The following is a 22173-nucleotide window of genomic DNA, read 5'->3' on the forward strand; positions in this document are numbered from 1 at the left end:
GTTTGCTACGCCCATCGGGTCACACAGAGGTCAATGGACGGCGGCATGATGCAATGAGGATGGAATGCTACACATCCCTTTCCTGTAGAAACTGCCTCTGTGCACCCAGCCATGGCACGTATCCAGCCAATGATGGAACGAAATCTCAGCCTGCTCAGTCGGTGTAGGTGGCGTCCAGAGATCACTGGATCCAGCGAGGCTCAGGGGCGTCCTCCGGATACTGACAGGACGGGTACTCGTAGCAGGTGTACTCGTAAGTGCCAGCCATGATCTTCATTGCAGGTTTGATCAGAAAGTCTCGTTCTCTTTCATGATCTTCATCAATAACCAAGGTTGCACGAGGAGTCTCCAAGCTGACTGCACCTACGGAGTATGGATCGAGATCTCGCAAGCTGTGATATGTACGGTGCACTGGGCAGAGTACGAATCACAAGCACTCACAATGAGATTTTGGGGCTCAATTGGAACTTCCCCGTCGTTCATGGCTCGTAGGCGTAGTCGTATCTTGTTCTACGAAGAAGTACTACCCTCATTACCCCTTTGTGGACGCGAGATTTGGCTTGGGACAAGCGAGTGTCTATCTACTTGTATCCCCCGTGCGGATCAAGTACGGAGTATTCGTCTCCAGTCGTTGTGCAATCACTGTTCTGCATGTTTTGGTGTAGATGTTTCGTCAGCCTCTCTTTCGCCAGTCGCAACACTCTCGCTTCTTTGGTAATTGCAAGGAGACGAACGACGACGACCATGGGACAGACAAGGCGGCTATAGACGGACTAGCTCACAGCGCGATTCATTGTATGTACAAGTACCTCGTACGTGTGAAGGCGGAACCCAATGACGGGGCTTCAAGGGAAGGGAGACAATGTTAGTTGACGATCGAGGGTGGAGTGCAATCTCTTTGATGGGACGCGGGCCCCTGTTAGTGGCAGGGCTTCCCTGCGCTGGGCCCGTGGTTTAGGCGTAATTGACCACTGCTGGCCTCTCCTGGCCCCTGTACCAGCCGTCGCACTAGGCCTGTTCCTGAAATTCCTAAGACGCAGACGCTACCAACATCCATCACTTGTCCCAGTCCAAGCGGCCGCAGCCAAATGCCCAGGCTGTCGCCCAGCAGTCCTGTCTTTCCTCCTCCCTCCTTCTGTATCTTGGAATTGCCCTGTTCTTTTCTGAGAGTCCTGTCCAGTTCTTCATCAACTTCCTCCCTCGCCCTCAGTTGGCTCACGTTCCTTACCAGAGAGACATTTCTCTCGTGCCATTCATTTCACTGCTCTTCACTGCCAACGCTTCCTCACACGACGCGCCTTCAACCTCACGGACTTGCAAACCCCTTCCGTTCAGCATTCCAGCATTGGTCATATGAGTCTTCGGCTTTGTATGTTGGCCCCCCTGATCGCGAACGGGTGTCTGGCTCATCCTGCCTGTTCCTGTTGTCGTGTTCTTTGTTGTTGGCCGCGAGGGTCAATGAAAGCGAGACAAAGAAAGAAAGCTGACAGTTATCCAGACACGTCTTCCCTCGTATCCAGTAACCCCGACTGAACTTCCACTTGATCAAGTCCCAAAGCAGTCTTCGATAGACTAGTCACATTGAAGGTCCCACGACAATCGCTCACTATGAAAGTCACCTCTGTTGCCTTGACGGCAGCCTCTGCCACGGTCGCCCTCGCGCAACCTCACAACCACGGACACCGACACTTCCACAAGCACGAAGCACGCGATGTTTCCACCGTCACCAGCTGGGCTCCTGGTCCTACTGAATATGCATATATGTTGAATGGACAGCCAATCTCTGCCGAAGAAGTTTGCAGTGGTATTGAAGACAACGAGCTCAAATTTGTGGACGGCCAGGATCCAGGTGTCTGCTCATCTTCGACCGCCGCTTCAAGCACCTGGATGGCCTGGACCAGCTCGACGACGGCTTCCAGCTCCAGCACGACAAGCGCCGCCAGCGCCGCCACTACTACCTCTGTCGCCGCGGCAAGCAGCACCCCAGCAGAATTCTGGGCAGCACCTTCTTCCAGCTCTGGCTGGAGTGCTCCTAGTTCCGCTCCTAGTTCCGCAAGTGGCGGCGGCTGGGGCTCACAGCCTTCTCAAGGTTCTTGGGGTGCTCCCTCATCTGGCGGCTCTGGTGTCAACTCAGACTTCCCAGATGGAACACTCTCTTGCTCCGACTTCCCGTCCCAATACGGTGCCGTTCAACTTCCCTACCTGGGTCTTGGTGGCTGGAGTGGTCTGCAAAATCCCAACATCGTTGGTGGTGTCGTCGGCAAAATAGTTACTGGTATCTCTGGACAATCTTGCACAGAAGGCATGATGTGCTCCTATGCATGCCCGCCAGGCTACCAAAAGTCTCAATGGCCTCCCAACCTCCAAGGCTCATCCGGCGAATCGGTTGGTGGTCTCCAGTGCCAGGGTGGAAAGCTACACTTGACCAACTCGGCACTCTCCAGCAAACTTTGCATTCCTGGTGTTGGTGGTGTTCAAGCACAAAACAATGCCGGCGGCGTGGTTGCCATCTGCCGAACAGATTATCCTGGTACCGAGTCTGAAACTGTTCCAGTCGAACTACAACCCGGCGAGACTGAGGCCTTGACCGTTCCTGACGCCTCAACCTACTATACCTGGCAAGGGAAGTCGACCTCGGCACAATATTACCTCAACCCTATTGGATACCCAGCTTCGCAAGCTTGCCAGTGGGGATCTCCAGGTACTCCTCTGGGTAACTACGCGCCGATCAACTTTGGCGTTGGAGCCAAGGATGGCACCACCTGGCTGTCAATCTTCCAAAACTCTCCAACCACCAGCGCTCAATATCAAGGAACCGTGGAGTTGCAAGGCAACCTGTCAGGATCTTGCAAGTACTCGAATGGACAGTACTGCGGAGCTACTGGATGCAATTCACAGGGTTGCACTGTAAGTTTTTTTACCCGATTTCAAGTCTCATGAATATGTTACTAACATGACAACTAGGTCTCGATCATTTCGGGCACTGCAACTTATGTCATTTCCAGCTAGGCTTCTAATGCACGCCGCGACCATTTGTACATGAAACGATAACAGTTTGCTTTCGACCTGCATATTACGCCGGCGTTGACGTCAGGTTTCTCATATGTGTTCTTTCCTCGCCTTCCATCGTTGCATGATCGGACCTTTCTTTTGTCTTCCGGGCCTCTACAGCTTTCGACTTGATTTCAACTATGTCGTTGCTTTTTTTGGGTTCCTCAACCTGCGGTCTGAGGGTTCCGGATGCATCGCCAAGTCAGCAAAGATCAGGACGAACGGTTGGGCGGGGAAAACTTTTGTTAATATATATGAATGGGAACTTGAGTGGCTTTTTACAACTTTCCGTATCAATGCCTCTTTTGACACTTGGTGTGAGATACTGAGAGCTACCTTGAGAGTTGAAAGGAGAAAGGCTTGGATTTGCAGAATTCGAGATATTAAACATGGGATTTCCAAGTCGGACTGTGGTCTACTCGGGTTAGGTAGTCAATTGACGGGGAAAGTCTTCTTCATTCGTGTTGTATCATGCTGTAGCTGTAGCGTCTTTGTTAATCGCAATCACAAGAGGGGTTCCATGCTTTGAATGTTTTGGTTGTTGGTCTGGGTTTTTTTGGTGCACCTAGGTATTGTCGTGGGCGACTATCTACCAAGTACTTTCGCGTTTTCAATGCCGCCATACTCGACGGCGAATCTTGACCTCTCCCTTGAACCTACAGTAAAGCCATCTCGATGTTTGACCAGAGTCATAATTAAGCCACTCTGAGCTGTGGCTGTGCGATTCTGAGCTTGGCTGCAAAGGCGCCTCCCTGATTAACGTGAAGCACAGCCCCGAGCTGCAAAGACTCCCACGAGTTGACCCCTTAGGTTCTCAGTTTCCGATGTTTCACATGTTCGGGACAAGCCAGTATTTGCAGTCCAGACCGTTTCTGACTGTTGACAATCTCATAACTCCGGGTTTGAGCTCTTCAAATGTGTGACCGAGGCTGCAGTTTGAACTACTTTTCGATTGCTTTCACGGCTGTACCTGTCTTTCGGCCAATGTTGACTTGTCTTGAACCCTCGACATGCCGCCACAGCCAGGGGATCAAACAAATGAGACGGAAGAGGAATGCAAATGGGAAGAACCGACACGAGAGGTCGAGGAAGAAGACGATAACATGCTGATACACCTGGAATGGGGTCGGCTGAGAAGGGAATTTCAGAGTATCTCGAAAATGAGAGACCTGCCATCGAAGTCATCGTCGCTCGACACCTGAACTTGAGATCAAACCAGACGTGCAGAGTCGCAGAAAGATCCCAGTGGCTGGACCAGGGGACGTACAACCTCTGTGTCCCCGTCTTCGTCAGCAACTGGCGAGCGCGACGGGTACTGCTCAGGTGCCCTTTCCCCCACCGGCTGGGGGGGTCTACACACGACCGCACTCATGGAAGAGAAGATCCGTTGTGAAGCAGCTTCATTTGCCCATCTGTCACGGAACCACCCTCGCGTTCCCATTCCACACCTGTGGGGCTTTGGGCTCCCAGGCGGTCTGCACGTGAGTCGAAATATCCCTGTTTTTGATCACCATTGACGTACTCACGGTTGATAGTTTTCACCTCTGGAGCACGCGCCCTGGTACCAGCGAGCCTTGACGTCTCTGAAACATTGCTGGTCATGGGTCGTCCGAAGACCGTATTTCCGGCCATTCGTCCCCTGTCAAAGTCCTGTCTCGTTGAAGAGCGGCTATTTGGTGATGGAGTTCTTCGAGGAAGAGCGAGGTCGAATGCTCTCTGCGGTAGAGCGCCCCACCGCAGAACACCGGACAAACCTTTTGCGGAGTTTGGGGAGGATCCTTCTCGACTTGTCGCGCCCGCTTCCCAAGATAGGCTCCTACACCGTTCACGACTCTGGAGAAGTGAGCCTTAGTAATTGACCATTGACAAGGGGCCTGGCCGTACTCGAAAATGCGGGTGTCCCGACGCAAATCTCGCGAGAACTACTGTTACTCATCTACCGACTCGTACCTTCTTGACCTTCTAAACTGCCACGATCAGCGATTGATACATCAACCAAATGCGGCCCGCAGTAAACTCGACTTGGAAGGTCAGGTGGCTACCGTCGTGGCTCTACGGGCTCTGTACTCGAGATTCAGGAATACGCCGTTACAGCGAAAGGTGCCCATCTTTCAATTCACGGCTTTCCACGAAAGCAACTTTTTCGTGGACGAAAAATATCACATTACGGGTATCGTGGACCTTGAGTGGAGCTGTGTCTTGCCCATGGAAATGCAACATCCACCCTTCTGGCTCTCTGGACACGAGCTCGACGATCTTGACGGAGACGGGACACCAGAGAACGAACAGAAGTTCGCGAGGGCCTGCGAAGAATTCCTCCAGATTCTCGAAGAAGAAGATGATGAGGTGGAAATTTTCTCAATTCGCCCTCGTGATTATGCTCAGGCAATGAGAGACTCTCTTCGGAGAAAACAGCACTGGTACTGGACCGCGGTGAGAATCCCGCCGATCGCGTACAACATATTCATCAACAAAATACAACCTCTTTTTTCGTTTGCTCACTCGGAAGATGACGCCGGCATGTTCCAGGATGTTGTGGCCAAATACTGGAGAGTCGAAGCCATGGCGTTTTTCGAGCAAAAACGCCTTGAATGGAACGACTATCTTCATCAGTTGCGATCCATGCGGAATCTTTCAATCAACATACCGGTCCGAGTCCTTTTTCCTATTTCTTCGATCTGGCTTCATTGCGCGCAGCTCTGTTCGCTTTGCGTTTGTTCTTGGCCTCGCCGGATGTTTTGACCAAAAGTTCTTCTGTTCCAGAAGGTTGGGGCTTGTTTTCAAACTTTGGCGGAGCGGATGGTAAACAGTATGATGTGGAAAGTCCTTTTATAAACCCTCCTCTGAGCTTGCTGACGCGGCGAAGGAGGTATCTGCTGATTGGTGCCATATTTGGCACGAATGCTGCGATGCGATGCACTTATCGATGTTTGCTGTGCTCGGTGCCGCGAATCGGTGTAGGCAAGCTGCATGCAGATGAATGGAGCTGACAACACACCCATTGCTTCATCTCTGGCCGGGGCATCCCTTCCCATACCAAGATTTTCCCAACCCTGCCGTTCATCACTGCCTCGCAAGACCATGCCAGTACCAGTATTCAAACTTGAGTTGCAAGATCCAGTGCATCTATGTCGAAAGGAGGTCGGGACCACCATCTAGTAAGCATATCCAGATACTCGCTACTCCGTACGACGTAGATATCTTTGGTGATCCTTTCACTTCTTCCTCATTTTGGCCAACTTCAGCCTTCTGAGGCTGCTGCCAACGCATCGTTTAACAGTGTATCACAGCATGGTCAAGGTTGGTTGCCACAAACAGCAAGACAAATGCTTATGAATCAGTGGTAAGCCAAGCTGCGGAGAATTCCAGCAAACCACTTGAAGAAGAGCAAGATCAAATCAAGTTTAGAGCGCCCCAAGTCGCTTGTCTCTGTCCAGCGCGTGCACCAAGAACGTGGCCACAAAGAACTACGAGTGTGGCGATCGGATCATCGAAAATGTGAGGTTTACGCGCTGCAAAGAGACGGACCATGCGGGCCACAAGGTCACGGTCGGCCAGGTGGGCTCGAGCAGAGCCGACTCATGAAGCTCCTCTGAATTTCGACATGAATATGCTCGAAATCATAGTGTCTAGTATTTCTAACTTTCTGAGAAAGGAAACCAGAAGATTCGACCAGAGTTGAGGATGTTGGAAGCGGAGGGGAAGGCCCGGCGAGGGAGAAAAGGAGAGGGACTGACGGTACGCAGCGTGTGTAACATTTTGGGTCGTCTCACAGTCACAAAGTGTCTCTCGAGAGGAAATCTAAAGAGTATCTTGTACACGGATACAGAGTATATGTGCTGATTCTCCACAAACAACAGTTTTTGGAGTGACTTGTCGTGGTACGAGTATTGTAGTCCCACAGGATGACCGATAGTCCAAGAATGCCCTCACCAGTACCGAGTAAATACTACAGAGCAGTTCGTCCTCATCCGTGGCTACGTCTCCTTCTACAGTCCTCTGAAGAATTCTTGGCTGCCTGACACACTCTCAGCATCTGATTGGTCAATCTTGCACCGAGGTCCAAATACCCTTCGGAAGGACTTTCACTCAACGCATCCCAAGATATTTTTGGAGTCACAACCGCAACACCCAGAATACTTAGGGCGATCATCAAGTCGATGCATCCAACCTTGGTCAAAACGACAGGATACAAGTTGATCGTCGAGAAGAAGATTCTCGACAGTTTAGGAGAGCATCCGAGGATTGTCAAGTATGCCTTGACGTCTCCAACTGCTGACTTTGGCCCTGAAGGCGCATGAAAACTTACGGAAATCGCCTCCGGTACGCTTTTGCAGATCCACGGAAGTATGAGCTAGCGCATCAGGTTTGAAGGAAAGCAGGATGATTCATATGAACGAGATTTCGAAGCCATTGTTGCTCCATGCTATGCGATACTCTTCCTCCTTCAGCCAGCCTTCTTCCCTTGTCAACCCTTCCAACAACGACAAATCAGGCGATGGACTCTCATTCGCTGATAGCTCCAAGTCGCCGGCTGTCTGCGCTCCCAAAGCATCGACGGCCTTCTTCAGCTGCTCGAACGAGGTGAACCGTATCCGAGACCAGCAAGCCTCGATTACTTCCTGATACATTCTCGCCGAGTCTGAATAGGGATATTTGCCCTTCTGGAGATCTTCTCGAATACGACGGACGTCGGCGGCACTTTTGGCCTCCCCGAAAACATCAATCCCGGTGGCTAGAAAGTACATACAGTTTGCCACATTGAACAGGTCTTCGAGAAGTTGATATTCAAAATCATCGTCGTTTTTTGGAATGGCCGAGCCAAAGTCGAATATCTTGAGCCTATTGTCATGGCCGACACCAACGTTGGATATTGTTACATCTCCATGAAGGTATCCGAGATCTTCTTCCATGAATGACAAGACACCGATGAGCTCGAGAATCCAGCTTTCACGAAGGCGCTTCGTCGAGTTCTTCCGAGATTCCTCTAATGGATTGACTCTTTCGAGGACGATGCAGTCTGGCTTGCTGCTGGACTGAAATCCGGTTACAATGTTTGGGTGAGGATGCTTCGACAGTAATTCATAGATCCGACACTCTCGCTGGAAACATTCGAAGCTATTCAGAGATAGCCATAGATGATCTTGCTGTTCCTCGACGGTACAGCCATCGCCCACGGGATACTGAAACGGTACTTTGACCACGGAGCCATCATCAAGTTCATACACTATTCCCTGTGAAGGCCCCGAGCTCAGGCACTTCAGAGAAGTTAGCTTGTAAGGGTTGAACCACGTGTTGTCAGGCATTGAGAAAGAGGGCCTGCCATCTGAGAAACTGATCAAAGAAGAAGTCAACCTGCGAGACAATGAAGGAAGTCTACCATTAGGTGTTCACTCTTCGGTGTGCAAGGCTGTGAACGCAGGGGGCAGGTATGCCGAGTGGAGTAACTTGACCGTAACTATAGTAACAACGGAGTACTTGTATTGTTTACGTGCTCCGTAACTAACTAACGGGGTACGGAGAACATCTCCGCAAATCCGGAGTTCACATTTCAACGCACGCAAGGCACAGGGAGATTTCAAGCCGAATTTGGCGGTCATGTGGACAGTACAAGATAAGAGCCCTGCCTTCTCCTAAGAAAAGCACAATGTGTAGGTATTGGTGGACTGTACCCCCGTACTCTGCTGCGCCTTCGCTTAGACAGCACCAATCCATTCAACTAGTCCTTAAAAGATCTAGCATGCTAGAACTCATCGCAGCTAGGCAGGTCGGGCGATGCTCATTACTTTTCTTTTTTAACTCTCTTGGCGGTTGTAAATGCTTCGTTTTATTGTTGAAGCTGAGGCAGTGACCACTTCCCGTGCCGTTTTGTAGCATTTAGAGCCAAACTTGTGGCTGCCACCTCGTATTTACAATGCTACTATTGAATCAATGATGCCCCCCCATGCCACGACTTCGCATGGCCCTTCCGTCTTCGTGAATTCTAGCCGATGTTGTTTCCTCATGCCTGGGTAGGTACTTATTGCTACTTATCTCGACCACAGGACACTCTTTTCCATCTTTACAGACTCCCGTGTCTTCGTGTCTTCGATTGCACTTCTTGCACGGTTCCATCTCAAGCCTCACTCCGATAAATCAAGATGTCGAATTCAACGCCAGACGTCGCCATAATCGGTGCCGGCTTGGGCGGGCTTGCCCTCGCACTGTCCCTACACGCCCACAATATCCCCTGTACTCTCTACGAGACCCGACCGGCACCTTCGGCCGATGCGTCCAAGCAGATCTCCTACTTCACCCCGAATGGCGATGGAGGCTACCTCGCTCTTGCGCCCAATGCCTTGCGTGTGCTTGACCGACTCGGAGCGTATGAGGGTGTTCGAGATGGAGGCTTCAACTACGACGAGATACACATGCAGAGTGCTCGGAGTATGAAACTGATTGGGACCGTGAGAAGCCACGCAGAAGGCAAGGAAGGCTATCGGAGCGTGAGGGTAGGTCGGGGCTTGGTGAGAAGGATCCTGCTTGACAAGGCCGAGGAGCGCGGCGTGAAGATTGTATTTGGGGCAAAGCTGGTTGATCTGAAAGAAACAAAGGACGGTGTCGACTTACAATTTGGCGATGAAACGTTGGTGACGGCCACGTTGGTCGTCGGTGCCGACGGCATGCATTCCAAAGTGCGTGATGCCGTCGAGCCAGGCGCGACACCCAGGTATTCCGGTCAAACTGGCGTTGGCGGCCCTGTCTCCACGAAGCAACTCGGCGAACTGAAGGATGGACTGCACATGCCTTGTATGTTGCTAGGCCGAGGTAACTCGTTTGCCTTTATGCCCTGCACGAACGATGGTGGTACGGTTTCTGTCTTTGCCACGATGCAGATCCCCGATCGAAGTCGCGAAGAGTGGGCTACGTTCATGCACGACAAGGTGACGTTGAAGAAGTTGCTCACCGACAGACACTCTAAAGGAACCGAATGGCCGCCGGCGGTGGTCAAGGCATGCCAGGAAATCGACCAAAACCAAATATCCGCTTGGCCAACCTACAGGCTACCTCCTTTGAGCAAGTACACATCGGGAGGTGGAAGGGTGGTCATCATCGGAGATGCCGCACACGGTATCCCCCCTCATGCCGGCCAAGGAGCAGGTATGGCCTTTGAAGACGCCGCCACCCTCGCCGACAAGATAGCTGCCGGCCGCGACGGCGGTCTCGAACCTTTGCTGGCGGAATGGCAGGGACACCGAATGGAACGCATCAAGCGCGTGATTGATCTGACGGCTCAATCAGGTGCAGCTCGTCGAGCATCACCCACCGTCTTTCACCAGGTCATCAAGGAATGGCTCATGGCTGCTTATCTTTGGTGGAACGATGGGGCCTCGGGCATGGACTGGCTCTATGGCTACGACACCAAGGCTCTTTGATCAAGGCCTGCCGACCATCCCTGGTTTTCCACTGCTCAGGTCGTTGCTTGACTGCTGGTGTATTACTACTGCTGGTTCCCTTGCTGGTCGATTAGCGATGCTTATTACATACTGATGTTCAATGACACGTCACGTCGTTACTTTACATTTTCTCAGTCGTTACTTTACATTTTCTGCTGTGTCGCCAAGTTCATGCTTCATCACACACCACACGAAGAGTATATACCATCGTCGTCACATGGGCCTTTATTTTACACCATCTATTGTACACAGGCAACGGTGCTGGTCATGGCTCGGATCATATGCGGCTGTTGGTGTGAAAATTCGACGTGCTCACGCGCGCATGTCGACCCGCGTCTGACGTTTGTCGCGGCTCGTGGTGGGATGTGTGGATGACGTTGCGAGGACGGTGAGGTTCACGGAGAGGGATAGAGACGGGGTGGGCTCGAGGACGGTGGATCTGGAGGCGGTTGATGTTGACGAACCCTTCCTCCAGACGGCTCAGCCACCCTGCCGAGGGCACGACGACAAAAGGAACGACTACACAGCCCACCAGGTGAACCAGAAAGCATTAGAAGATACTCGAGTGGCAACAGGCCGAGGTTGACCTGAGAGTACATATTCTGCAAGACACTCCATAACCACTTGATCGTCTCTGACGGCCGGCTCTGTCGGGATCAGTGTCACCTAGTACCTTCCGCGGCCGGTCTAGCTTGCCTCCGAGGTCTGCCATCTTCAATTGGGCGGTGTGAAGGTGTATTAGATTGCACATGGTTTGCAACTGTCGTTGGCTGCCGAGAGATCGTATGCTCGTCACCGTGACGCCCGGTTGAGCAGGGCGCCGCCGTGGGTGGCATAGCAGCCTGCCTTGATTACTCCACAGTGGCATGTCTCGTGCATTTGGCAGTCGTTTGCTCGGCAACGACTTCATCGACAACGACTTCATCGGGAGAAGTATCAGACTCGTCTTCTTGGAGCACCGACAAGGACGTACGGCTGTTTGTGAACGCGGTGGACGGAGGATCCGCAGGTGCGCGTCGGGCTATCTGATTTGCGAGATCGATGAAACCGTCTCGATCGGTTTTGGCCCGATCCCGGATATGGCGGAATCCGGCTGCCCCTCTTCTGAAAGTATCGATGTCGCTGGTCATGTCAAATCCCTTGAGCTGTGTCATATGACACTCGGGTGATTCTCCAGGGGCTTTGGGCGCAGTCAGATGGTGACCATATAGTTTCAATGTACTCGTCCCTTGATGGTAAGTGGCTGAGTAACTGTAGGCGTTGCCGTCGTATTCTGCTTCCACCGACTTGTAATTCTGTAGATAGTGCATTGCTCTGGCGCCGATCGCCCCATTGTGACAGGCTTGTCGCTTCGCGACGTCGGCACGACCACCCTCACTCTTTCCCTCGAGGAAAAAGTTTGGCACCGCCGGTAGAGAGGTGTTGGTACTTGGGACAATCTGCTCTCCGAGGTCGCGGCGTACACACCGATCGATTTGTTGAGGATAAGCGCCGTCATACAAGTCAGGTCGGGGTTCGGGTAGGTCGTCGGCGAGCGGCTTCAGGTGGTTGAATTGACGGTCGGCCGCGTAATAATGGTTTCTCCTCGATTCACCAGCAATGGTGGACATGATCTCGGCCCGTACAGTCGCTTCGTCGCCTGCTCTGTTACAAAGTCTTGTAAACATTGTAAAGTCCTCGCTACCGAACCGCGAAGAAGACAAGGAAGCTCGAGGCTTGGTCATAGCGTTTCTGATATCTTGGGCATTATTGGGTCGCGAATTCTCATCACGAGGATAGATACCGGCGTCGATCAAGTTCTGCCCGAAATTGGGATCGTAAGAGGACTTGGTCTTCTTGCGGCTTGCACCACTGCCACTTGATGCCGATGCACGCTTTCGGCTGGAACTGGATCCACTCATGGTGTCGTCCCCGTCCGTCAGAATGGCAAACTACCAGAGCGGTCCATTAGTCTGGGGTTCGAATGTAGGCACACGAACACAACTCACCCCTCGAAGATGGGTTAGGTTAGGTCCGCCGTGTCGTGCGAATCGCTTCACGCTTTTGGTCCCTGGGCCCGATGAGGAGTCGATGCTGGAACACAGCGTCGACAGTAGTTGTCGGGCTCTGGAAGCCCGGCGGTCGAACTCCCTCAATGCTCCTCGAGTCAGATGGACCTTAGAGAGTCTGTTCCAGAAGCTGGGGGTACGGTGGCCGCCAACGACTCCCGCTTCTAATGTGCGTTTCTTTCTTTTCGCCGACGGCGGGTCCTCAGGCGAGTCGTTCGATCGAGGTTCGCTAGAGTATCGTCGCCGCTTCTTCGACGGAGGGTTGTCGTGGACGGCGCACATGGTGCGTGAAATGGGACGGTTGAGGAAGAGGGTGAGGAAAAAGTCGGCCGCGATGGCCGGAGGTAGGGGTCGTGTTTCGACTGCAGACCGTGTCCCAGACGGCGCTTTGAAGCATCCATCAATTGGCCGATGTCCGAGCATTCAGCGCCCGGAAGTTTCATGTGGTGGGAGTGGTTGCAAGCATGATTGGATACGAGGCGCGCGATATCAGGCTGCGAAGTCGTCTGGCGTAGGAACAGCCATCGAGGGTCAAAGCCGGGGTCCATTGGAGAGGAAGGTTAGCCGAGTAAGGCGTCACTTTTGGTTGTGAGGTCGAGTGTACGGAAAACATGTTGTAGTTTCTCTGATGCTCACCCTGCAATGGACGACCCGTTCATTCGACATTTCCTCGAAATACGCCTGGGTGGGAGATACCAAATTTGTCAACGGATAGGCTCAGGCTCGTTTGGAAAAGTGTACATTGGTGGGGCTTGTCGTCAAAGACCCACGATGAAACCATACTGATAACGGATTCATATAGGGCACGATGTTTCTACAGATGATGTGGTCGCCATCAAACTTGAGCACTCTTCAATTTCACCCTCACACCTACGCCAAGAGATCGATATATATGAGGAGTTGATAGGACAACCCGGCATCCCTCGAATGTTCTGGCATGGCTACCACTGTGATTTTCAGGCTTTAGTGTTTGAACTATTGGGTCCTAATCTGGAGGACCTCTTGCGCTATTGTGATGACAAGTTCTCACTCAAGACCACGTTGATGTTGATGGATCAACTCCTCCATCGAATTGAAAGTCTCCACGTGGCGGGATACCTCCATCGCGACATCAAGCCTGAGAACTTCCTCCTAGGCACTGGTAAGCAGGGCAACATTGTGTACATGACTGATTTTGGACTCGCCACCTATCGGAGGGATTCACACCGAGTCTTGAGTCACAAGCCTGCGACCAGCCCCCAGATTTCCTTGGTCGGCACCTGCCGCTATGCCAGCATCAACGGCCACTTGAACGTGGGTAAGTGCCGTGAATGTATTTCATGGTTGACTCGACGGCTAATCCTGGGCCACATGCAGCTCCGTCACGGCGTGACGACCTTGAATCGCTGGGGTACATGGCCTTGTATTTTCTTCTGGGGTCGCTTCCCTGGCAAGGTCTAAAGGCACCCAGTCAGCAGGAAAAATACGGGCTTGTTTTCGAGCGAAAGAAGACAATCAATGTGGCCGAACTGTGCCATGGCCTGCCTTCGGAGTTTGCCACCTACATGAGTTACATTCGTGGAATGAGTGACCAGGGCCAGCCAGATTACAAGTATCTCCGGAGCTTATTCGGTCGCCTCTTTCGCAGCAAAGGTTTCGAGTATGACAATGTGTTTGATTGGACGATTCGAGAGTTTGAAAAACAGTCAAAAAAGGGCCAGCAACGTCCTGTGCCCTGCTCTGACATTGGGGAGCAGAAGATGCAGCGGGCCCCTGCAGGCAGACGTGACCGAAAGAAGCGTCGAAGAAGGGCCGATGCGAAGGAATCATAGATGGACAAGGCCTTCGACTGGACTACTCGGAAATTCCAAAGGCTGGAGCCTGGCGCTCAAGAGTCTCTTACATCGAAAGATGTGGACGAGAAGCAAGGATCGTGGTGGAGTCCAGGTTGTGACAATGGCAACTCATTGAAAGAGGAGATGATACTGTATTCTCCAATATGGTGATGGAGAGGACGGTAGATGTTTGCGATGAAGGCGCCGCCAAGTTCTGCAATTAGCTCTGGAGCAAAGTCATCAAAACTGCTGCTCCCTTTGTCGCGTTTTCCAGGCTGACTCGTCCTCTGGGTCCAGCGATTGACATCAACTAGCGATTGGCGACTAACGTGCCGAGATCCTCCACCATTCGCATGTGAGAGAACACACCACGCTTACATGCCGGCCGCGAAGCGGGAGGGTGGTTGGTGTTAGAACACGACCTCAAACCGTCAAATGCCTGACCGGCCAGAATGAAGGTCAGTGTGCGACCAATTCCCGTTCAGCTTACCGCACGCGTCAATTAATGTGTCTGCAAACATATTCTTGAGGGTAGTTGCCGTGGTAATGTACTTCTCCGTCAACAACGATACAAGCACCTGCATTTTCGGTTCTTGGTTGGCTACACGAAGTAGCTGCTGTCGAATGGAAATATACGAGATGAATTTCTGCAAACAACGAGTGAAATTGATCATGGAAGCTTCTATCCCATCAGAGGGCAGTTTAGCTCCTTCAGTTGTTGTAGCAGATTTCTTACCATGGACAATGATATGCGGAAGTAGGTTTTCTCTGTTGTATAAGCGGTACATAGCTGACGCACAACAGGCACCTGAGGGTCTACGCGGCGACATTCAATCGACAATGGGAGCAGATCTCTGAGCCTCAGGCTCATCCGCGAAAGGAGAAAAGGCTCCAGATAACTGAGGAACGAACGCACCAAGCTGACCTTCAGGAGGATCTCGAAGAACAAAAAGCAGTCGTCCTATCGTAGACTCATCAGCTGCATCTCGCAGAATCGAGAGCTGAGCAAGGTACAACAGGGAGAACGGCCGACTCTGTCAATGTCGCACCATGTGGTTGGGTTCTTCGAGTGACAATGCAGCTCCGTTGATATCAGCAAGTTGAAAACGAAGACGCCCCCTCCTTTGTCAACGCCACGACGAGAGCAAGAAGTTTGTGGCGTACCACTTGCGGAACCTAAGAATACCCCACGGATCGAGCAAGGCGAAATATACTGCGACCATGAAAACTCTGAACATATCGCGCTCATGAATCGTTCGTCGACTGGATTCAGCACTGGAACACCCATCATAACCCAGACATCCAAAACGAAGTTCAAATATGCAGACCATTGCTAAACGCGACGGTAAACCAACGAAAGGGTTTTGCCACGAGTGAAGCCCCGGAACGCCAGAAGTGTCAACTACGTCCAGCAATAGGCAGAACCGAGGCAACCAACCAGGTGCCACTGAGCAGACTGGATCGGGCTTCTTCAGGCGAGCATGCCGCTTTGCCACGGATTTATCGCGCCCTTCGTCGGCATCAGCTCACTTGGTGTCCCGAGGGAGCGGAAGCGTGCAGAACTCGATCACATCTTGGGCCCTGGCCAGAGAAAACCGTGGTACCTTCAATGGTTGTCGGGGGCTGTAGGCTCCTCAGGGCGTTGTTAATTTTTCTACCTCAAGTGCTCATTCCGAAGTTGCGACGTTGTCAGGCGGATTTCTCGGCCCCGACTCTACAAGGGTTAGTCCTTTGTTTTTGTTCTTTGATGTTTTGTACAAGTACAAAAGTCACTATGATAAGTGACTAATAGCCTCCTATGTTTACACTTGAAAATGGTGATGCGCCGTGATTGGCCTGACGATTGCCGATGGCTGTCGGCTTTTGATGCTGATGCACATCGGGTCTTCTGTAGAACCAGATACATATACTGGCTCAATCTCTGCCATTATCTTACGTCGGGAACCATCTCGTGCTCCCAGACGCTCTTCACCGATCATGGTTCTCCTGGAAGGACGCCAACTCTCATCCAGCGTTCTTACGCTGACATGCCTCGGTTTCCTTCTCATCGGATAGTAAGTGCCCTTCCTTCGCAATGGTACGCTACAGCTACATACCTTGCTGATCAGACGATTCATCAGTGATAATGGCCTGTTCGGCGGATTCGTCAACGGTGCTGCATTCAACGATACCTTTCATACCCCAAGCCCCACCATCATCGGCCTCATTGTTGCTATATATGAAGGTAGATCAAGCAATCGAAAGACGTAGAGATGCTGTTGTGCTGACAGTCACCCGCCAGTGGGATGTTTCCTCGGTTCAGTACTTACTTCCTTCTTTGGGGAAGCCCTCGGACGCAGAAGGAGTATTGCCATCGGGTCCATCATAATGATCGTGGGAGCCATCCTTCAAGCCACGGCTTTCTCCCGAGTGCATCTGATCATTGCCCGTGTGGTATCTGGCGTGGGGATGGGCTTTATCAACAGCACGGTCCCAGTCTTCCAATCAGAATATTCTCCCAAGGCCAGCCGCGGACTTTACGTCTGCATGCAGCTATCTACGCTCAATTTCGGCATTTTTCTGGCCTACTGGATCGATTATGCCTTCTCAACACACACTTCGAGCTACGCATGGAGAATCCCCTGTATACTCCAGTGTATATTTCTGCTCCCTATGCTCCTCATCGTGGCCATGGTCCCCGAGACTCCGCGGTGGCTGGCCAGCCATGATCGTGGCGACGAGTCGCTCATGGTGCTGCAAAGGCTTCACCGCCACCGGATGTCTGACGCCAACATTCGCCTCTTGCATGCAGACATTCTGCAGACGGTGGAGGTCGAAAAGAGCATCGGTACCGGCAAATGGATCGACCTGATCAAAAATGACAGTATCCAAAGTCGCCGGAGATTCTTGATCGCCTGCGGGATTCAAGCTTTCCAGCAATTGGGAGGCATCAACGCGGTCATCTATTACTCGGGCACGCTGTTCGAAAAGAGTCTGGGCTTCAGCCAGCATATGTCGGCTCTGATGTCGGGCTTCCTGCAGACCTGGTTCTTCCTGGCTTCGTTCATCCCTTGGCCCCTCATTGATCGCGTCGGCCGTCGCCCACTTCTTCTCTCCATGATCTCACTCATGGCCGTGGTGATGGGGGTCCAGTCAGGCTTGATTTATCAAGTTCAGTTCAACACGCCGTCCGCCAAAGCGGCTGGTCGCGCAGCTGCTGCGATGCTCTTTGTCTTCCAGGGAGCATTCACTGTAGGGTTCCAGGCTACCGTATGGGTCTACCCTACTGAGATTCTGCCTCTTCGTCTCCGCCAACGTGGCTCCTCCGTCTCTACAGCCTGTAACTGGATTTTCAACTATATGATCGTCCAGATCACCCCTATCGCCATTAGCAATATTGGATATCGCACTTATATCATCTTCGCCATTCTAAACGGTTGGTTATTACCCCTTCTCAAGTGGGAAACCAGTCTCTTCTGAGGGCCTGTTGTTTTCCATTTCTCCCCAGCCCCTGGACCGGATTTAGCATACTAACATTCATAATAGCCTGTTGGGTTCCCATCATCTATTTCTTCTTCCCCGAAACCAAAGGCTTCGAGTTGGAAGACGTTGACCGTTTATTTGCCAGGGAAGGCAGCGTCACTGCGCGGCGTATGTCGAGACCCATATCAGTTGATTTGGATCGGTCTTTTGAAGACAGCCAGATGGAAATAGCGATAGGCAAGACTGATCCCAAATTCCAAGAGATGGAGGAAGTCGCGTAAGGAAGACCCCCGGATCCATGGAGTCTGCTTGTAAAGTTTTCGGACTCTCTTTGACTCAAAAATGGCCGTGATAGGGACACGCTTGACCAACCGATGTTGAGTTGACAACGAGATATCGGCCACGAGTTTCAGGTAAAATCTCTTGATGGGCATCTACCTTGTAGCACTTGCACTGGTATTGGTGCCTTTTGCCGATAATGAATTCTTACCACGCTAAAAGTCATGGATATCTTCCTGGGCATTTGAGCCGAGCAACCTATTCCCTCTCTGCCCTATTCTACTATCGGAGAAACAAACAGAAGGTACAGTCCCTCCAAGGAATGGATATTACTTCGTCTCAATGGACAAAACAATCTGACACATCCCCATTTTGTTTTTGTTCTCGGCTGTTCAAGTCCTCTGCTGCCCTGCTCATCGCGTAAGGCGAACCCATCGTCAAACTTAAAGGGGATGGTAGCCACTTTGTCGTCAATAGCCGACGTGAAGCACTCCTGACCAGGAAGAAGATTACCAGAACCTTGCATATATCAGTCGATATCCGAAGCTGCAAGTCGCAGAGATGGTGGAGACGGTGGGAGCGTCGAGGCGACGAACGCGATGCTGGACGGTCATTCATTCTCTTCTCCCATCCTTTTCTGAGCTCATGTGTCCGAACAATAGAATCGAAGCAGAGTGTCCTTGTCTCATTTTGGGGAGTGTTCCGTTGAAGCTTGATGGTCGACTGTGGCACTGTGCATACGGGTCAAAGTACGCGAACTCCGAACTGACCAACTCGGGAGTTCTTTCCTCTCGTCATTGTCTTCCGTAGAGTACCTTGTTCATGCTTATCACGGACTGAACGCATAGGTAGAACTTGCCCGATGTCGGTGCAGCAATGCTCTCAATGTACGTAGCATTAAAGCAAGGTTCATCTGGGGCCCCGCAGGATGAGGTTCAATAACCGACCACGTATCGACATGTCGGCTATTGAATCATCTTGAGGCCTTTCTTTTACCCGCATTATCCTTGCTCGTAATGGAAAGAATCTACCTGCCTGGCGAGTACACGGACCCTGGGAATGTACTACGAGCTCTCCGAAGAACATATAATCTTCAGTACGAAGGATGAGTCCACAGACAGAACCCTCCTTTATTCAACATCACCCTTTATTTTCCAACATTGTGGGAAAAGACGCATCATTCCAACTGCTGTGCGAGTCTGAACTTCCGCTTTTCCACGAAGCATGCGTCTTTGACCAGCGAGAACATGGCATCTTCGTCACCTCCAACCAGCTGAACAACGATGCCGGTCACGAGTGCCCCGACACCAACGACAAGCACGTCAAGCTCTTGTGCATTCGTGACAATTCTGTCGGAAAGGCCGAGGTCGAAGAAATCTCTTTCCCGGGGAGCGAACGCGCCATGCTCAACGGCGGCGTCAATTTCGGTCCCGATTCCATCCTCCTCTGTGCGCAGGGGTCCAAGGACCCCTCGGACCTCAGCGGGATCATCTCGCTCACCACCTCACCGCACGCACACGAGGCACCGCGGGTGTTGGTGAACACGTTCCACGGCATTCCCTTCAACTCGGTGAACGACGTCGTCGTCTCGCCGACCGACGGGTCGATCTGGTTCACCGACCCCAGCTACGGGCACGCCCAAGGCATCCGCGGCGCGCCGCAGCTACCCAACCAGGTCTATCGCTACGAGCCTCACACCAAGGCAGTCCGCGCGGTCGCGGATGGCTTTGTCCGGCCCAACGGCCTGTGCTTCTCTCCGGATCTGCGGACCCTGTACGTGACCGACACGGGCGCCATCCACGGCTCGCCCGACGTGCCCGTCGACCTGAGCGGGCCCTCGCACATCTACGCCTTCGATGTCGTGCACGCCGTCGCCGACGGTTCTCTGCCCGAGGAGCCGTTCCTCGCGAACAAGAGACTGTTCGCGTACGCCCCCGGCCGGTTCCCTGACGGGATCAAATGTGACCTGGAGGGCAACGTGTATGCCGGTTGCGGCGACGGCATCGAGGTGTGGAACAAGGCCGGCGTACAGATTGGAACCATGGCCATTCCGGGAGGGGTCGCCAATTTTTGCTTCGGACGAGGAGGAGTAATCTACGCCTGCAATGAAACTCGGCTGTGGAAGATCTCCCTGGGTGATACTGTCAAGGGGGCTTTGTTGGGTATTTGATCGCTTTCGCGCGGTATGTTCACCGTCATGGCCTGTCAGCCGGCGAACTTCTGTCACTCCTACCACCATTCTTCTGCGAACCCATACTTGATAACCATGTAGCGTTACGATCGTAGTATGATATGATCTCTCGTGATTGAGTCGGCGATCTGCTGTGTCCCACAGCAATCTTACCTCCCGTATCTTCTGGGCTCATCTGCCATGTATGGAATCACCGGCCATCGTCAATCACAGCTTGCTATGCTATGCGCTATGCGGCCTGTCACCAAGCCAGAGTCCCGTAACATGAAGCCTCTTGAATTTTGCCTACAGAGTTTGACGCTAGACGACTAGGACTGGTACATATTTTTCTGTCGTGCCGACTTTCCGGTTTTGAGCCCACAACACGCAATACAATTATGGGCCTTGGTAGAGATTACCATGAACCTATTGGTTCAGTGGTCCATCCATTCAAGCCTTTTAGCGCGACTCTTGACTGTTGCTTAACCAAACCTTTTGGTGAGGTCTCTACCTTATGGAGAGAAAGAATCCCCTAGTCGAAGATGGGTTCAGGAGGACGCGTGGCGACTGCTTTCATGATTCGATTGTGCTGTAGAGACCTGAACGAGAGTATATGACTCCCAGTCTCTGTGTTCCGAAATGTGAAGCATCTCAAATGTGAAGAGGAGAGGAGAAAAGGATGTCTATTCTGCATATCTCGTTTATTGATTCTGTGCTCCAAACTGGTCCTCGCGGTCGTCTCTGCTCGTGAAGATCTGGAAGGGCTCTTCCCGAATTCCGTCAAACACCAACTTCGTTCTTCTCCCGCGTCTTCTCTACGTACCCATTTGGAGGATGGGAACCCCAGTTGGAGCCCCACGCTAAGCCGATGCTCAAGCCTGATTTATTCACGCCGGAGGGGATCCGTCCGCCTATCAATAACTCGGGGGAGAAGCTTTATTCCGCATGTTAATGTTGCTCGGGGGGAAAATTCTTTATCCGCCAACTAGAATACCCGTCGTGACTCGGACCGAATAGAACAATACGATAAACGTAGTAAAGGCTGGCGGATGCCGTGCTATAAAGGTTCGAGGGAAAAATTCATCCTCCGACTTATCGTCGCCTTCACCCATCTTCTCCCGTACCACCTCTCGATACAGCTCGACAAGCCGGCTCCATGAAGCTCTTCTATGCTTCCTTCTCGCAATACGTCTACTATGCGTTGCCAATCTTCCTGGCCGGATTCACCTACGGCTGGGAGAATGCCTCGATGGGAGGTATCTTGGCGATGCCACGTATGTGCTCCGTGGCCGATGCCAGTCTGTTCACGAGGGAAGAATGGCTAACGTGCGTACCCAGAATTCCTCGACTATTTCAACAACCCATCTGCTTTTCGACAAGGAGTGTTGACCGCCGGTCTTCAAGCTGGAGAATTCGGAGGCTCACTCATCTTTGGTCTTCTCGTCCCCGACCGATTCGGTCGACGCATCACGATACTCAGCGCAATTGCCGTGTACCTTGTCGGCCAGGCAATTGTTGTGTCGTCGACAACGCAGGCGCAATTCATCGTTGGTCGCGTCATCAACGGTCTTGGAGCAGGAGCTTTTTTCCAGACCATTTCTCTGTATGGCATTCATCTCTCTACATCTACAAAGGAGAACAAGTGGTTTCGACTAACACCGATGTCTAGGTTCACCGCCGAGATCAGCCCCAAGCAGATTAGAGGACAGTTGACCTCGTTCCTGAATACTGGACTCGGCTTGGGCCTGCTCGTCGCATATTGGGTGCAGTACGGTACCGCTGGAATATCTGGCAATGCATCGTGGAGGGTGCCTTTGGGTCTGCAACTGGTTCCCGCCTTTATCGTCGGGGTCATGGTCATATTTCGACCGGAAACTCCCAGATACCTCGTCCGCCACGATCGCCAAGACGAG

General features: G+C 52.2%; 7 protein-coding genes across 7 annotated transcripts; 6 read left to right on the top strand and 1 right to left on the bottom strand.

Annotated features, from left to right (window-relative positions):
- Nucleotides 1-1091: 1091 nt before the first annotated feature.
- PV06_08394 (uncharacterized protein) lies at nucleotides 1092-3581 on the top strand. Its single transcript, XM_016409718.1, has 3 exons — nucleotides 1092-1369; nucleotides 1499-2907; nucleotides 2965-3581. The coding sequence occupies exons 2-3, from the start codon at nucleotides 1609-1611 to the stop codon at nucleotides 3007-3009; spliced, it is 1344 nt and encodes a 447-aa protein (XP_016260026.1). The 5' UTR covers nucleotides 1092-1369; nucleotides 1499-1608; the 3' UTR covers nucleotides 3010-3581.
- Nucleotides 3582-4061: 480 nt separating this feature from the next.
- Nucleotides 4062-4253, top strand: PV06_08395 (uncharacterized protein; the record flags this gene model as incomplete). The annotated part of the gene is made up of 1 exon (XM_016409719.1): nucleotides 4062-4253. One exon carries the CDS (start codon nucleotides 4062-4064, stop codon nucleotides 4251-4253), a length of 192 nt encoding a protein of 63 aa, XP_016260027.1.
- A 688-nt stretch (nucleotides 4254-4941) lies between these two features.
- On the top strand, nucleotides 4942-5793 carry PV06_08396 (uncharacterized protein; the record flags this gene model as incomplete). Its single annotated transcript, XM_016409720.1, has 1 exon — nucleotides 4942-5793. One exon carries the CDS (start codon nucleotides 4942-4944, stop codon nucleotides 5791-5793), a length of 852 nt encoding a protein of 283 aa, XP_016260028.1.
- A 3398-nt stretch (nucleotides 5794-9191) lies between these two features.
- PV06_08397 (uncharacterized protein) lies at nucleotides 9192-10466 on the top strand (the record flags this gene model as incomplete). Its single annotated transcript, XM_016409721.1, has 1 exon — nucleotides 9192-10466. The coding sequence occupies one exon, from the start codon at nucleotides 9192-9194 to the stop codon at nucleotides 10464-10466; it is 1275 nt and encodes a 424-aa protein (XP_016260029.1).
- A 469-nt stretch (nucleotides 10467-10935) lies between these two features.
- On the bottom strand, nucleotides 10936-13017 carry PV06_08398 (uncharacterized protein). Its single transcript, XM_016409722.1, has 2 exons — nucleotides 12476-13017; nucleotides 10936-12418 (listed from the first exon to the last, which is right to left on the bottom strand). Exons 1-2 carry the CDS (start codon nucleotides 12956-12958, stop codon nucleotides 11339-11341), a joined length of 1563 nt encoding a protein of 520 aa, XP_016260030.1. The 5' UTR covers nucleotides 12959-13017; the 3' UTR covers nucleotides 10936-11338.
- A 143-nt stretch (nucleotides 13018-13160) lies between these two features.
- Nucleotides 13161-14402, top strand: PV06_08399 (uncharacterized protein). The gene is made up of 3 exons (XM_016409723.1): nucleotides 13161-13280; nucleotides 13338-13832; nucleotides 13892-14402. The coding sequence occupies exons 1-3, from the start codon at nucleotides 13178-13180 to the stop codon at nucleotides 14344-14346; spliced, it is 1053 nt and encodes a 350-aa protein (XP_016260031.1). The 5' UTR covers nucleotides 13161-13177; the 3' UTR covers nucleotides 14347-14402.
- A 1924-nt stretch (nucleotides 14403-16326) lies between these two features.
- PV06_08400 (uncharacterized protein) lies at nucleotides 16327-18092 on the top strand (the record flags this gene model as incomplete). Its single annotated transcript, XM_016409724.1, has 4 exons — nucleotides 16327-16403; nucleotides 16470-16573; nucleotides 16631-17764; nucleotides 17875-18092. 4 exons carry the CDS (start codon nucleotides 16327-16329, stop codon nucleotides 18090-18092), a joined length of 1533 nt encoding a protein of 510 aa, XP_016260032.1.
- Between the last annotated feature and the right edge of the window lie 4081 nt (nucleotides 18093-22173).

The sequence above is a fragment of the Exophiala oligosperma genome (assembly GCF_000835515.1).
Source record: "Exophiala oligosperma strain CBS 72588 unplaced genomic scaffold supercont1.8, whole genome shotgun sequence".
Taxonomy (NCBI): Eukaryota; Fungi; Ascomycota; class Eurotiomycetes; order Chaetothyriales; family Herpotrichiellaceae; genus Exophiala; species Exophiala oligosperma.

Bases quoted from the DNA above. Each gene is read 5' to 3' on its own strand.
- PV06_08394 (XM_016409718.1), top strand. From the start codon at position 1,609: ATGAAAGTCACCTCTGTTGCCTTGACGGCAGCCTCTGCCACGGTCGCC. The intron at 2,908-2,964 runs GTAAGTTTTTTT...CATGACAACTAG, and splicing joins GCAATTCACAGGGTTGCACT to GTCTCGATCATTTCGGGCAC.
- PV06_08398 (XM_016409722.1), bottom strand. From the start codon at position 12,958: ATGCTCGGACATCGGCCAATTGATGGATGCTTCAAAGCGCCGTCTGGG. The intron at 12,419-12,475 runs GTGAGTTGTGTT...CCGCTCTGGTAG, and splicing joins ACCTAACCCATCTTCGAGGG to TTTGCCATTCTGACGGACGG.
- PV06_08399 (XM_016409723.1), top strand. From the start codon at position 13,178: ATGGACGACCCGTTCATTCGACATTTCCTCGAAATACGCCTGGGTGGG. The intron at 13,281-13,337 runs GTGGGGCTTGTC...GGATTCATATAG, and splicing joins GTTTGGAAAAGTGTACATTG to GGCACGATGTTTCTACAGAT. The intron at 13,833-13,891 runs GTAAGTGCCGTG...GGCCACATGCAG, and splicing joins CAACGGCCACTTGAACGTGG to CTCCGTCACGGCGTGACGAC.